The sequence below is a fragment of the Pollachius pollachius genome (genome assembly GCF_949987615.1).
Source record: "Pollachius pollachius genome assembly, chromosome: 13".
NCBI lineage: Eukaryota > Metazoa > Chordata > Actinopteri > Gadiformes > Gadidae > Pollachius > Pollachius pollachius.
In genome coordinates this window covers 341309-355877 of record NC_136946.1, presented here as the reverse complement: position 1 = coordinate 355877, position 14569 = coordinate 341309, and the positions used below count along the sequence as shown (strand labels likewise).

The window sequence follows — 14569 nt, the reverse complement described above, 5'->3', positions numbered from 1 at the left end:
TGACGTCATGGATCCATTAGGAGTCATCGACGCGCCAAATACAATACCCAACGACCTCCCATCAGGAGGCAGACCGGCCAGACGGCCGGGCGCTCCAGTCCTTCCCCGCTGCAGGCCTGAAGCGGAGGCGGAACTACGGTGAAATCGGAGCGATTGTACGGAGCGCGAGTAGACAGCTGCATGCTTCAGCCTCACGCTAATCTACAATCATAACATGCCCAACATGTACTCATAATTGCAGATATCAAACCTTAATAAAATACAGTGACAGTAAATACGGTAAATACCCTGATATAAGCTTATTTTGGTCTATAATCTACAGGTTGACTGGAAAGCATAAGTCATCACTTTGACCGTCCAAACTGCATGACACAAACACTACAACGACCGGGACATTCGCCACGACTACGCGTTCCACTTGAACCTGCATTAGTGCGGACATTTGTCCAGTCATGTCCACACGATGTGATATGTGTCCACAGGGGGGCGCCATGGCAACAAGACTTTTCATTGCTCCCCGCGCTCAGAACGCAGTCTGCAGAACAGAGACATCAGGCGTCTCGTTAAATTACTCACTCGTTGTGTATAACCGTTTTTTTTTTACTAATTAAAATGTCTGAACCGAAACACTGCACGCCTCGGGTAATCACACACACCCAATTAGTCATTGTGTGTGTGTGTGTGTGTGTGTGTGTGTGTGTGTGTGTTTTTTCTCTCCAAGAAAATCCTGGCGAGTTGAATATTAGGACAGAACGCTTTATTATATGGCGTCCTTTCAAGAACATCTCGTTTCTGCAGAACTCTTCTGCAGACACTGAATCACCTCTGAATACACACCGGATGAGTTCATTCAACACACACAACGTCGCGGACACGTCAACAAACCCTTTGGCCCACACGGTACAAATCCTCACACCATCAATCACCAACTCATGGAGACACTGACGGAAAAGGCGGAAAACGTTTGTTCAGACATCACAGACAACCCCAAACACTATTTAAAATACTAATTAAAAGCAGCGAGGATACAGTCACGTGTTCCTACCTTTACCTGTACGGGCCTCGACCAGGTATTGATGGGACTCGACCCGCCAGGCTCCTCAGCGGGTAGGTCGTCCCTCATTCCGCAGATTGCGAGGTCCCACACTAAGGGGCCCTCCGCTGGCCCGGCCCCCTGTTGGTACATTAACTGATTTTTATGAGACCTGCCCGTCACTCAAACTTAATGTATATTTCCCGGAGAAGTTACTGATCACGGTGATCAAACGCTGACTTCAACACGTGTTTGTTGAATGGAGCACACGCCGTCGTAACAGTGACGTCACGTCTGATCATTAAACACACGCCCCGCAGACGTTCTGCTGCTAATTAAAGTCTGTGTGTGAAGTTCTTTCTTTCGGCCGCCAGATGGTGCTGTCCTGACTCTAGGGGCGCCACACACACACACACACACACACACACACACACAGACACACACACACACACACACACGATGGACGTCATAAGAAAGTATTAGCTTGTCTCGTGTAAAACCACACACTGATAAACCAACCACAGTCTAAAGTGTGTGTGTGTGTGTTAAAGGACTTATCAAGGTGGTCTATTTGGAAAAGCTCAATGTAACTTCTTTGTCTTCAAACAGTAAATGAATGCAGGGTGGTTCCAGGGGAATAGGCTGTATAATACATCCCTGTGTTACTGGAAGATGCTTTAGAGTAAAGTGACCACCTATTCTTAACCAGATATTTACTTCTTTAAAGCCTCGTTCTTAAGCCCCATCAAGCAGATCAAGGTCCCGGTTAACAAAGTGGAGCAATCCATGTAGTAACAACAGGGATGGTGGCGGTGTACGCCCTCAGGGCAGTGCCTTGCTCATGAGCTCAGTGGAGGAAGGTTGTTCTGACAGGAAGACATCACAAGTCTCAGCCAATAAGAAGAAGCTTTTATTGGTGTTTTTTTTGGTGGGGGGAAAGCTGAACCACATATCCCATCATCCCTGTGGGCAGGAGACAATACTGGTGAGGAACAGGGGGAGTGATGCGCTCTTGGGACTTGTAGTTCCTAACAGTCACAAGGAGAAGCTAGCCGAGAATCCACAAACCAACACGATTGTGTACATTATTGTTTTCAGCATTATTGTTTGTTAATGTTATTGTTATTCATAATGACGTATTACCCGCAATGCCGTTTATCGTACAGTATGAAAACCATAACTTCCACGATTTTGAATTGGCCGAGTTGTAGCACGAGTTACAAGAGGTAACATTAAAAAGTTTTCTTCGAAAAGGTTTCTGAAATGTCCGCAGAAAATTCCTGTTTTTCAGAAGAAAAGAAAGAAGAGACTTCAAAAATGGCTTCCTAAATCCATCGACTTGACGTCACAACGCTCTGGCAGTTTCTGTTACAGGTTCAAAAAGTCTGTGTAACGGAAAGAATTCTCCCCCAAGAAACATAAGGAGAAAAAACTACAACCCCCATAATTCATTTGGGGCGTACAGTATCTGTGGATGGTATCGCCAGTGAACAGGCTGCTGGGAAATGGAGTTGTTCTGGGGTATAAATAGAGGAATCAAAACCAAAACTGTCTGTGAAGAAAAGACTAAAAGAAGGAGTTTCAGAATATCAATATTATCAACAACAGCAATAATAATAATAATACTAGCAACTGTACTTGCAGACAACATAACAATAACTTATTTTCAAGAACATTTAGTCATTTTAATCAGATTGGACCTGGTTTGGCCCGGCGGTCTGCATCCAGAACTACGATAAAACATAAACCAATAAATAAACCAAAGAAAGGAAAGAGAAGTCGAGCCACAACGTGAGTGATCAATGCATGGGTTTTTTGCACGTTTGTATTTTAATGTATATCAGATCCACACCTGAGATTAAAACAGGACAGATCTGTCATTTTCTACACTGAAATATTCAAATTATATATATTCTTTTACAGCTATAGTCACATAATTCAAGCATATATCATATCAACATGTATATTTATATATCTAGTGAGAGAATAGTTTTAATAGTAAGGTTGTATAGAACAGTAGCGTTGTTGGGAGAGGTATGACGCGGTTCACCGGGAACAACCCAGACGGACGTTAAGAAAAACACAACTAGAGTTCAGGCAGTTTAGTCTGTGTGTGTGTGTGTGTGTGTGTGCGTACAATTGTGCATGTGGGAATGTCATTGTGTGTGTTTTTTCCGGGAGTTGTGTGTGTGTGTGTGTGTGTGTGTAGGTTTGTGTATTTGGTTAGTTATGTGTGTAGTTGTTTGATTGCAGGTTTGTTTATCTGTGTAGGTGTGTGTGTGTGTGTGTGTATGTTTTTGTGTGTGTATGTGTATGGGTTTGTGTGTGTGTGTATGTGCGGTTCATGTCTTCATAACATCATCCTTTCATACACAAAGAGGGGTTGAGTGTTAGGAGCAGGTAGGTTATTAGCGTGTGTGCACGTGAGAGTTTACACGTGAGAGTGTGCACGTGAGAGTGTGCACGTGAGACAAGAGCACCAAATCTGGTCTGTACACATCTCTTCAGATCTAGCAGTCTCCCTCTCTCCCTCCCTCCCCCACTCTCCCTCCCCCACTCTCCCTCTCTCCCCCACTCTCCCTCCCTCCCTAACTCCCTCTCTCCCCCACTCTCCCTCCCTCCCTAACTCCCTCTCTCCCTCAGAATCAAAGAGATTAAAATAAGTGCTTTCTTGGGGCCACGATACAAACATAGAAACAAATCAATATATATATTTCAACTATAATATACCCCCCTCCCCCCTCCCCCTCTCCTCCCCCCCCCCCCCCCGATGGGACCTGGCTGAGCCAGGGGGCGGGTCAGCCCCCATACATTCTAGACGGCCTGTCTTTGAGTCCAGCGTAGGAGGTTGTAGAAGATGGACCGCGTAGTGCTGGTGAGACGGGGCCGGTGGCTCGCTAGCCCCCCGCTCGCTAAGACCCCCCCCTCCCTGTACCCCACCTCCCACATATAAAATATATAAAAGACTAGCTCCAAAATCTCTGGTCCAACTGGCTGTCTCTGCGATAGAAAAATATACACTTCTCCTTTATGTCAAAATCTATCCTCTGCCGCCCTCTGCTGTCCTCCAAAAATAGAACCTCTGTCTCCTGTTCTGTAAACCCCCCCCCGGCTCCATGAGGTCACTGGCTAACACCCTGTCTGGAGGGGGGCGGGGCCAGGGCACTACCTGCACAAACACAGAGCTACACCTGGCTAGACGCACACACACCTGCACCGCACACCTGCACACACCCAGGGGGTCCCGGGTCAGACCAGGTGACCCCAGGTGACCCCAGGTGACCCAGGTGACCCAGGTGTGGCCCCAGGTGACCCAAGGTGACCCCAGGTGATCCAGGTGTGGCCCCAGGTGACCCCAGGTGACCCCAAGTGACCCAGGTGACCCAGGTGACCCAGGTGTGGCCCCAGGTGACCCCAGGTGATCCAGGTGACCCCAGGTGACCCAGGTGTGGCCCCAGGTGACCCCAGGTGACCCAGGTGACCCCAGGTGACCCAGGTGTGGCCCCAGGTGACCCAGGTGACCCAGGTGACCCAGGTGTGGCCCCAGGTGAGGCCCCAGGTGACCCCAGGTGACCCAGGTGACCCAAGGTGACCCCAGGTGACCCAGGTGACCCCAGGTGACCCAGGTGTGGCCCCAGGTGACCCAGGTGACCCAGGTGACCTCAGGTGACCCAGGTGTGGCCCCAGGTGACCCAGGTGTGGCCCCAGGTGTGGCCCCAGGTGTGGCCCCAGGTGACCCCAGGTGACCCAGGTGTGGCCCCAGGTGTGGCCCCAGGTGACCCAGGTGACCCAGGTGACCCAGGTGTGGCCCCAGGTGACCCAGGTGACCCAGGTGACCCAGGTGTGGCCCCAGGTGTGGCCCCAGGTGACCCAGGTGACCCAGGTGACCCAGGTGTGGCCCCATGCTTGCTGCAGGTCTACGCAGGCCCCCCAGCCCCCCCCTGCTAAAGTGCCGTGTTGTCGGGCTCCCCCCCCCCCCTCTCCCCCTCCATCTTTCCCCCGTCTCCCCCCGCCGCTCCTCTTCACAGGTCGCCGTGGCGACTCTCGTACTTGTTGAGGATGTTGCGGCAGCGGCCCAGCTCCTTCCTCATGTCGGCCACTTCCTGTCGGAGCGTGGCGTTCTCCCGCTCCAGGAAGGCAGCGCGCACCGTGATCTGGTTCTCCTTCAGCCGCCGAGCGTCGCGGGAGCGCTTGGCCGCCTCGTTGTTCTTGTAGCGCCGGCTCCAGTACTTGTCGTCCTTGGATGCGGTCGCCAGGGGGGGTCGGGGGTCGTTGCCATGGCACGGGGGAGGGGCACGTGAGGGGGAAAGACGGGGTGGGAGAAGGAGGGAGGGAGAGAGAGAGAGAGGGGGGGGAGAGTCAGAGAGAGAGAGAAAAGAGAGGGAGAGAGAGAGAGAGGGAGAGGAGGGAGAGAGAGAGAGGGGAGAGGGGGGAGGGGGGGAGGAGGGAGAGAGAGGGGAGAGGAGGGAGAAAGAGCGAGGGAGAGAGAGAGGGGAGAGGAGGGAGAAAGAGGGAGGGCGAGAGAGAGAGAAAAAGAGAGAGAAAGAGGGAGAGAGAGAGAGTGAGAGAGAAAACGAGAGCGAGAGAGAGAAAGAGAGAGAAGGGAGAGGGAGAGAGAGAGAAAGAGAGAGAGAGAAAGATGAGAGAAAGAGAGAGAGAGAGAGAGAGGGGGGGAGAGGGGGGAGGGAGAGAGAGAGAGGGGGGGGAAAAGGGAGAGAGAGGGGAGAGGAGGGAGAAAGAGTGAGGGAGAGAGAGGGGAGAGGAGGGAGAAAGAGAGAGAGCGAGAGAGAGAGAAAAAGAGAGAGAAAGAGAGGGAGAGAGAGAAAACGAGAGCGAGAGAGAGAAAGAGAGAGAAGGGAGAGGGAGAGAGAGAGAGAGGAGAGAGAGAGAGAGAGAGAGAGAGAGATAGAGAGAAAAAGAGAGAGAAAGAGAGGGAGAGAGAGAGAGTGAGAGAGAGAAAACGAGAGCGAGAGAGAGAAAGAGAGAGAAAGGAGAGGGAGAGAGAAAGAGAGAGAGAGAAAGAGAGGGGAGAGAGAAAGAGAGAGACAGAGAGAGAGAGAGAGAGAGAGAGAGAGAGAGAGAGAGAGAGAGAGAGAGAGAGAGAGGGGGGAGGGAGAGAGAAGGGAGCGAGAAGGGTCAGTTTGTGATGACGATGAGGAGGGGGAGGAAGAGCAGGCAACGACTGAATACAGTTGAAGAGGAACACCGGAGTAGTGCCTTGCTCATGGCTCTGTGATGTTAGCGTTAAACCCATGGACACATTATAGAATGGACACGGATTCCAAAATGGCGCCCATTCATTCCTATGTAAATTGCTCAATGGCGCAGGGCAACATCAAGGAGAGATATGCTTCCGCATCACGGGAGCCTAGCCGCGCCCTAGTTCATCACGTACCGGATACAGAAATATTCATGTTTTCTAGCATTGTTAGCATTGTAGCATCATAAGCGAGAGGTCTGAGCGATCGCAGTCGCATTGTTTACCGACCATGGAAGTATAAGTTAACTTCATAAATATGAAAGATTGCTCCATATAACATATAATACCACCAACATAGTAAATGTATGTTGGCCTAGAAAACAATACAGTTCAATGTTATTGCTTAAGAAACAGATTCCTTCCAACTTTTTACGAAAAGTGCTATCAATAATTTATGAACAAATAAATGGTTTCATATCGATCAGCAACGAAGTTGGAGTAGCCTACCCACATAAATATTTGTAATAGGCCTACACCAACATTGTTAACTGTCATACATAGCTAAACAAGCAAATGAAAAATTAAATACTAACACAACTGAAATTTTTATCAGGCTATATAATATTATAATAAAATTATGAAAAATGATACCGTAATGCACCCGTTCTTTGTCTTTGGATCTTTTGAATGAATGGATCAATAAATGGTGAATCGCAATGATCACAAGCAGAGGAACGTCTGAGTCATTGAGCAGCAGCTGAACCAGTCTAAAAATCCCTTTCTCACTAAAACACGTTAAGTGATAAAAAGTCACCACAGTGCCTAAAAACCATCAACGTCATTCATGTTAAGTAAAAGGAAGAACCTCGGACACAAGAAGTTAACGGAGCCGTGCACTAGGCCTCTCGGATGCTGAAAAAACATTTGTTTCACTACGACTCCTTTCAGCTGCCCACCCCTCCTTCTCCTGCAAAAAATAATAACATAAAACGGCTAATAAAACGCTTGAGGGGGCGTTTTGAAAAGAAAAAACTTACATTTTTTTAGTACATGGCATAAAGATAATTATGAGCCTTTGATTGATATCCAGACAATTTTTGCGGAGACACATTCCAGTTCCCCACTGGTATTGGAGTGAACGGAGACAGCTGCAATACCAGGCTTGGCCGCTGAGCAGGGGTGGATTGTGGAAGTATGCACTGCTCCTGGGGGCTTGGTTAAACCAGTCAGTAGCAAATGCCCCGTGTACAGCGAGCCGTACTATCCTCCTATTGGATCATATGTGAGTGGTTAGAGCATCAAAGTGGGGTGCGAGGAGCAGTGCATTGTGGGAGAAGTAGTTCATTTTCCTAACTGAAATGTTGAGTTGCAGTGCATTGTTGGAAGTGTATTAACCTCTGCTTACTGTAATTCTAATAGGGCAGTGCATTGTGGGAAGTGTAGTAACCTCTGCTTACTGTAGTCCTAAAGGGGCAGTGCATTGTGGGAAGTGTAGTACCTTCTGCTCGTTGGGCACCAGCATCTTGCGGGCCTTCTTGATCATGGGCTGTGGTTTGAGCTCCTCGTCGCTGAAGCGGTGGCGCCGCGGGTCGAAGGCCTCCTGGCCCGGGACGCTGGACAGGGCCAGGTCCGCCGGGTCGGGGTCAAAGTTCACCAGGACCTCGCTGTTGCCGTCGGCAACCTGCGGCGGGCCGACCGACGGGGGGGGGCCGAGAGGGCAGGAGGACGAGGAGGAAGAGGAGGAAGATGAGGAAGATGAGGAAGAGGGCGAGGGGTCAGAGGAAGGGGTCTGGCTTCCTGCTGACAGAGATTGACGAATAGAGAGAGAGAGAGAGGCATAGAGAGAGAGAGGCAGAGAGAGGGGGGAGAGAGAGGAGGGAGAGAGAGAGACAGAAAGAAGACAGGGAGAGAGAGGCATAGAGAGAGAGAGGCAGAGAGAGGGGGGAGAGAGAGGAGGGAGAGAGAGACAGAAAGAAGAGAGAGAGAGGCATAGAGAGAGAGAGGCAGAGAGAGGGGGGAGAGAGAGGAGGGAGAGAGAGAGAGACAGAAAGAAGAGAGAGAGAGAGAGGCATAGAGAGAGAGAGGCAGAGAGAGGGGGGAGAGAGAGGAGGGAGAGAGAGAGACAGAAAGAAGAGAGGGAGAGAGAGGCATAGAGAGAGAGAGGCAGAGAGAGAGAGGCAAAGAGAGAGTGGGGGGAGAGAGAGACAGAAAGAGAGAGAGAGAGAGAGAGAGAGAGAGAGAGAGAGAGAGAGAGAGAGAGACAGAAAGGAGAGAGAGAGAGGCATAGAGAGAGAGAGGCAGAGAGAGAGGCAGAGAGAGGGGGGAGAGAGAGACAGAAAGAAGAGAGAGAGAGAGAGAGAGACAGAAAGGAGAGAGAGAGACAGAGAGAGGGAGTTAACTGTTGTTAAATCACTGATGGAATCATCTGAATGAGAAGACAATTTTTGAGTTCATATTTTTCTTCAATGACCAATCTATATAATAAGAACTATATACATATTAATATACAATCCGTTTTATCATTGTATAAATGTTATCAATATCTGTCGCTCTTATTTTACAATATTTTAATCAATTGAATGTCTGTCATCACTTGTCAACACGTGACCTATTTTATGGTTTTCTGACTTAGAATGAACCAACCCAGAGGGATTAAAACCAACGCTGTTCTGATCCAAGCTCATTACGGACCGGATCAAAAACACATGACAACAGAGAACCAGCTGGTTCCACTCCTGACCAATCACATCACTTCAATCGTCTCTGGCTAAAGCTAAAGTGAGGCTGTAGGAACTGAGATTCACCACCAGGTGGCGGTAAACTACCGACTGCCGCTGCAGGAGAGAGGGCGCTAGAGAGCGCTGAATTAAATCATTAAGAGCGGAACAGATGTGGTATGAATCACAGGCCCTATGGACGTCTCTGTTAAGACGTAACAGAAACATACGGAACATATGGTCACATCCATAACAGCGAAGCCCGCTGATTATAACACCATCCAGTTAGGACCACGGATATCTGGATGAGGAACGCATGCAGATTCTGTGAATATATTGTGTAATATAGAATGCAATGGAGTGTGTGAAGCTACACGCCTGTAGGCTCACACACTTCGCTGCCCGCAACACCCACCGAGCCCCCCTTAAAGCCCCTCCCCCCTCCAGGATTAGCATCCAGGCTAAAGTCCACATCTCTGTTCTAATCACCCGACCCGCGCACCAGCAGCTAACACTAACGCTAAAGCTAGCGCTCATCAACAGCCAGCAAGAACAGTGATGAGGAACAGCCACGTAGAACAGTTGGCAAGAGTAGTGGAGAGCAGTGAAGAACAGTGAGGAACAGTGAAGAACAGTGAAGAACAGTGAGGAACAGTGAAGAACAGTGAGGAACAGTGAAGAACAATGAGGAACAGTGAGGAACAGACCAGTGAAGAACAGTGAGGAACAGTGAAGAACAGTGAAGAACAGTGAGGAACAGTGAAGAACAGTGAAGAACAGTGAGGAACAGTGAGGAACAGACCAGTGAAGAACAGTGAGGAACAGTGAAGAACAGTGAAGAACAGTGAAGAACAGACCAGTGAGGAACAGTGAGGAACAGTGAGGAACAGGGAAGAACAGAGAAGAACATTGAAGAACAGTGAGGAACAGTGAAGAACAGTGAGGAACAGAGAAGAACAGTGAAGAACAGACCAGTGAAGAACAGTGAGGAACAGGGAAGAACAGTGAAGAACAGACCAGTGAAGAACAGTGAAGAACAGTGAGGAACAGTGAAGAACAGTGAAGAACAGACCAGTGAAGAACAGTGAAGAACAGTGAGGAACAGTGAGGAACAGTGAAGAACAGTGAAGAACAGACCAGTGAAGAACAGAGAAGAACAGTGAGGAACAGTGAAGAACAGTGAAGAACAGACCAGTGAAGAACAGTGAAGAACAGTGAAGAACAGTAAAGAACAGTGAAGAACAGTGAGGAGCAGTGAGGAGCAGTGAGGAGCAGCGAAGAACAGTGAAGAACAGTGAAGAACAGTGGAGAACAGTGAGGAGCAGTGAGGAGCAGTGAAGAACAGTGAGGAGCAGTGAAGAACAGTGAGGAGCAGTGAGGAGCAGTGAAGAACAGTGAGGAGCAGTGAGGAGCAGTGAAGAACAGTGAAGAACAGTGGAGAACAGTGAGGAGCAGTGAGGAGCAGTGAAGAACAGTGAGGAGCAGTGAAGAACAGTGAGGAGCAGTGAGGAGCAGTGAAGAACAGTGAGGAGCAGTGAGGAGCAGTGAAGAACAGTAAGGAGCAGTGAAGAACAGTGAGGAGCAGTGAGGAGCAGTGAAGAACAGTGAGGAGCAGTGAGGAGCAGTGAAGAACAGTCTCCCACACAGCTGCTGCTAAGCTTTATTTCGTGTCTCTAAGCAGGAGGCAATGTATCCTCCCCCCCTCACCCCCACACACACTTTCTACGTCTCTCTCCCCCTCTCTCTCCCCCGTTTTGCCTGCTGCTCTCCCCTGCTTTGTGTTCCCCAGCAGTGAACCAGATCCTGGGTTCAGAGGAACAGCTGTGATCAGCTCTGCACTCGGCGCATTAGCTGGCTAGCTTAGCGTGATGATGGGGAGTGCGTGTGTGTGTGTGTGTGTGTGTTCGTGTGTGTGTGTGTGTGTGTGTGTGTGTGTGTGTGTGTGTGTGTGTGGAGGCGGGCATCGTAGTGTGTGTAGCATCATCTGGAGGCCATGCTCCCTGATGGCCTAGGCCTTGATGTGCCGCTACACTACGCTAGGCTAGGCTAGGCTAGGCTAGGCTAGGCTAGGCTATCCTCCACTGTTGTAGGGGTTGGACACAGCGGCGTAACCTCAGTGTCTTCCACCATTTTGGGAGCATAGGAGCGTTGGAATGAAAGTTATTAGTAACATTTAACAATTATTTGATTAATTGTTTTAGTATATACTACACGTGAACACTTCAAAAATAAACAAGATAACACTTTTTGCCGGGATTTATTTGTTTTTATTAGCGTGACGAGCCGACCGTCACGCAATATCCCGAGTTTGAGATCTCAATCATGGGATATTGCCCAACATCCAGAGTTAGCGAACCAATCAAATTGCGCCACCTCAGGAGGTTCACGTGCAGCATATACTAATAGCTAATAGTTTTTTGGGCTTGTTGGTCATCAGCAATTCGTTGTGAAGCTATTTGACAATATGAGGAGAAGTTATCGTGTTTGAAACGGGCAGTATCTGGGGCGGCGCGGACGAGGATCTGCAAAGAGAATTCCCATGATGCATTCTGATGTAGAAGCCTTTCAACTGTAATATGCCATGCTATATGCTATGCTATAATATATATATTGTTATTTATATGGTTATGATATATGCTATCTCTAATTAACAAGGCCATGCTCTGTGCAATATGGTATTGGTAGCTCTGTGCTAGGCTAACTCTGTGCTGCTCTGCTAGCATTGTGCTGGGCTAGATGTCTCCAGATTGCGCCCAAAACATTTCTCTGCACATCTCCCAATAGTCCCAGCAGAACTCCCCTGTCTGATCCCAGTTTCCTGTTGTTTTATGATGAGGAAACATGGCAGGGGTTTAGCTAACCATGCTAACAGGAAGCCTCGGCTAAACGTCATGAGCATTATTATTGTTAGAAATATTATCACTGTATTATAAGCGTACATATATTATCCTGTAATACTTTAGTTTTAGTGGTTATATAATAGGTTGAATTAGAAGTAGCTCTACTAAATCGAGTAGTACTAGCGATACTAGTGGTACTTTGATAACTATGAGGGACTTCGTCGTCGTCTTGGTTTCTATGTGGAAAATCACCGGCCAGAAGGAATGTGAAGGAGGAAGTGTGCAAAAGGTGCTCCCACCCCTCCGCCTAAACACTGTCCGTTCCTTCAGATGACTTAAGGTTCCTTCCTTCAATACTAGATTAGTGCTTCCTGTCCTGATTATAGATCACATGTCCTCCTAGCAAACATCGTATTCCTGTGTCTAATGTAGCGTAGCCTTGTTTAATAGTGTAAGGTAGCATAGCCTGGTATATTATAGTGTAATGTAGCATAGCATAGCCTGGTATATTATAGTGTAATGTAGCATAGCATAGCCTGGTATATTATAGTGTAATGTAGCATAGCCTGGTATATTATAGTGTAATGTAGCATAGCATAGCCTGGTATATTATAGTGTAATGTAGCATAGCATAGCCTGGTATATTATAGTGTAATGTAGCATAGCCTGGTATATTATAGTGTAATGTAGCATAGCATAGCCTGGTATATTATAGTGTAATGTAGCATAGCATAGCCTGGTATATTATAGTGTAGCATAGCATAGCCTGGTATATTATAGTGTAATGTAGCATAGCATAGCCTGGTATATTATAGTGTAACGTAGCATAGCATAGCCTGGTATATTATAGTGTAATGTAGCATAGCATAGCCTGGTATATTATAGTGTAGCATAGCATAGCCTGGTATATTATAGTGTAATGTAGCATAGCATAGCCTGGTATATTATAGTGTAACGTAGCATAGCATAGCCTGGTATATTATAGTGTAATGTAGCATAGCATAGCCTGGTATATTATAGTGTAATGTAGCATAGCCTGGTATATTATAGTGTAATGTAGCATAGCATAGCCTGGTATATTATAGTGTAATGAAGCATAGCATAGCCTGGTATATTATAGTGTAATGAAGCATAGCATAGCCTGGTATATTATAGTGTAATGAAGCATAGCATAGCCTGGTATATTATAGTGTAATGAAGCATAGCATAGCCTGGTATATTATAGTGTAATGTAGCATAGCATTTCATAGCAGAGCATGGTATATTAGTGTTAAGTGTTATATATAGCATAGCCTAGCATAGCATATGCTAGTGTAATGTATCATAGCATGGCATAGCATGGTCAGTCATGCTAATGCAATGAAATGAAAGCATAAAATGGAATATTACAGAGTATTACAGCATAGAATATTACAGCATATTATAGTATAATATAGTATAGCTTTTTATATTATGATGATAGTAGCATAGTTTAGCATGTAGCAGCATAATAAAGTGTTAAATATAATAGTAGCCTGACAAATTCAGGCATATTATATTGTAACGTAGCATAGTCGCATAACATATTACAGTATATTAGTGTAATATAGCACATAAACATAGTATATTACACGGTTTTATAATGTAATATAAACTAGTATCATAGCATATTACAGTGTTTTATAGTGTAATATAGCATATAAACATAGTATATTACACGGTTTTATAATGTAATATAAACTAGTATCATAGCATATTACAGTGTTTTATAGTGTAATATAGCATATAAACATAGTATATTACACGGTTTTATAATGTAATATAAACTAGTATCATAGCATATTAGTGTTTTATAGTGTAATATAGCATATAAACATAGTATATTACATGGTTTTATAATGTAATATAAACTAGTATCATAGTATATTACATGGTTTTATAATGTAATATAAACTAGTATCATAGCATATTATAGTGTTTTATAGTGTAATATAGCATATAAACATAGTATATTACATGGTTTTATAATGTAATATAAACTAGTATCATAGTATATTACATGGTTTTATAATGTAATATAAACTAGTATCATAGCATATTACAGTGTTTTATAGTGTAATATAGCATATAAACATAGTATATTACATGGTTTTATAATGTAATATAAACTAGTATCATAGTATATTACATGGTTTTATAATGTAATATAAACTAGTATCATAGCATATTACAGTGTTTTGTGGGTGTAATATAGCATATAAACATAGCTATATTACACGGTTTTATAATGTAATATAAACTAGTATCATAGCATATTACAGTGTTTTATGGTGTAATATAGCATATAAACATAGTATATTACACGGTTTCTTATAATGTAATATAAACTAGTATCATAGCATATTACAGTGTTCTATGGTGTAATATAGCATATAAACATAGTATATTACACGGTTTTATAATGTAATACAAACTAGTATCATAGCATATTACAGTGTTTTATGGTGTAATTATAGCATATATAACATAGTATATTACACGGTTTTTATAATGTTAATATAAACTAGTATCATAGCATATTACAGTGTTTTATGGTTTAATATAGCATGGTAGCATAGCAATATTCCATCAGGGCTTCACTGATTTGCCACAGTAGAGCTTTCTCTCTCTGTATCTCTCTCCCACATTCTCTAGCTCGCCCGCTGTCGCTCATTTACTCTCTTAACCTCTCTCTCCTTCTCTCCCTCCCTCCCTCCCTCTCGTTTCACTTCTCTCTGCAGCAGCACGTGACGCTAGCCTG

The 14569-nt window shown here is 45.7% G+C and overlaps 1 protein-coding gene across 3 annotated transcripts in view; it reads right to left on the bottom strand.

Annotated features, from left to right (window-relative positions):
• Positions 1-5046: 5046 nt before the first annotated feature.
• Positions 5047-14569, bottom strand: part of dbpa (D site albumin promoter binding protein a) — an 18868-nt gene continuing 9345 nt past the window's right edge. Inside the window, exons 4-5 of one of the 3 annotated variants that reach the window (XM_079750106.1) lie at positions 7732-8033; positions 5047-5271 (exon numbers count right to left, since the gene is read on the bottom strand). In XM_079750106.1, the coding sequence (XP_079606232.1) occupies positions 5056-5271; positions 7732-8033 (518 nt within the window). In that variant the 3' untranslated portion in view covers positions 5047-5055. Of the gene's footprint in view, positions 5272-5707; positions 7502-7731; positions 8034-14569 lie in introns of those variants that run through there. The other 2 variants (XM_079750107.1, XM_079750108.1) reach the window with 2 other exon arrangements.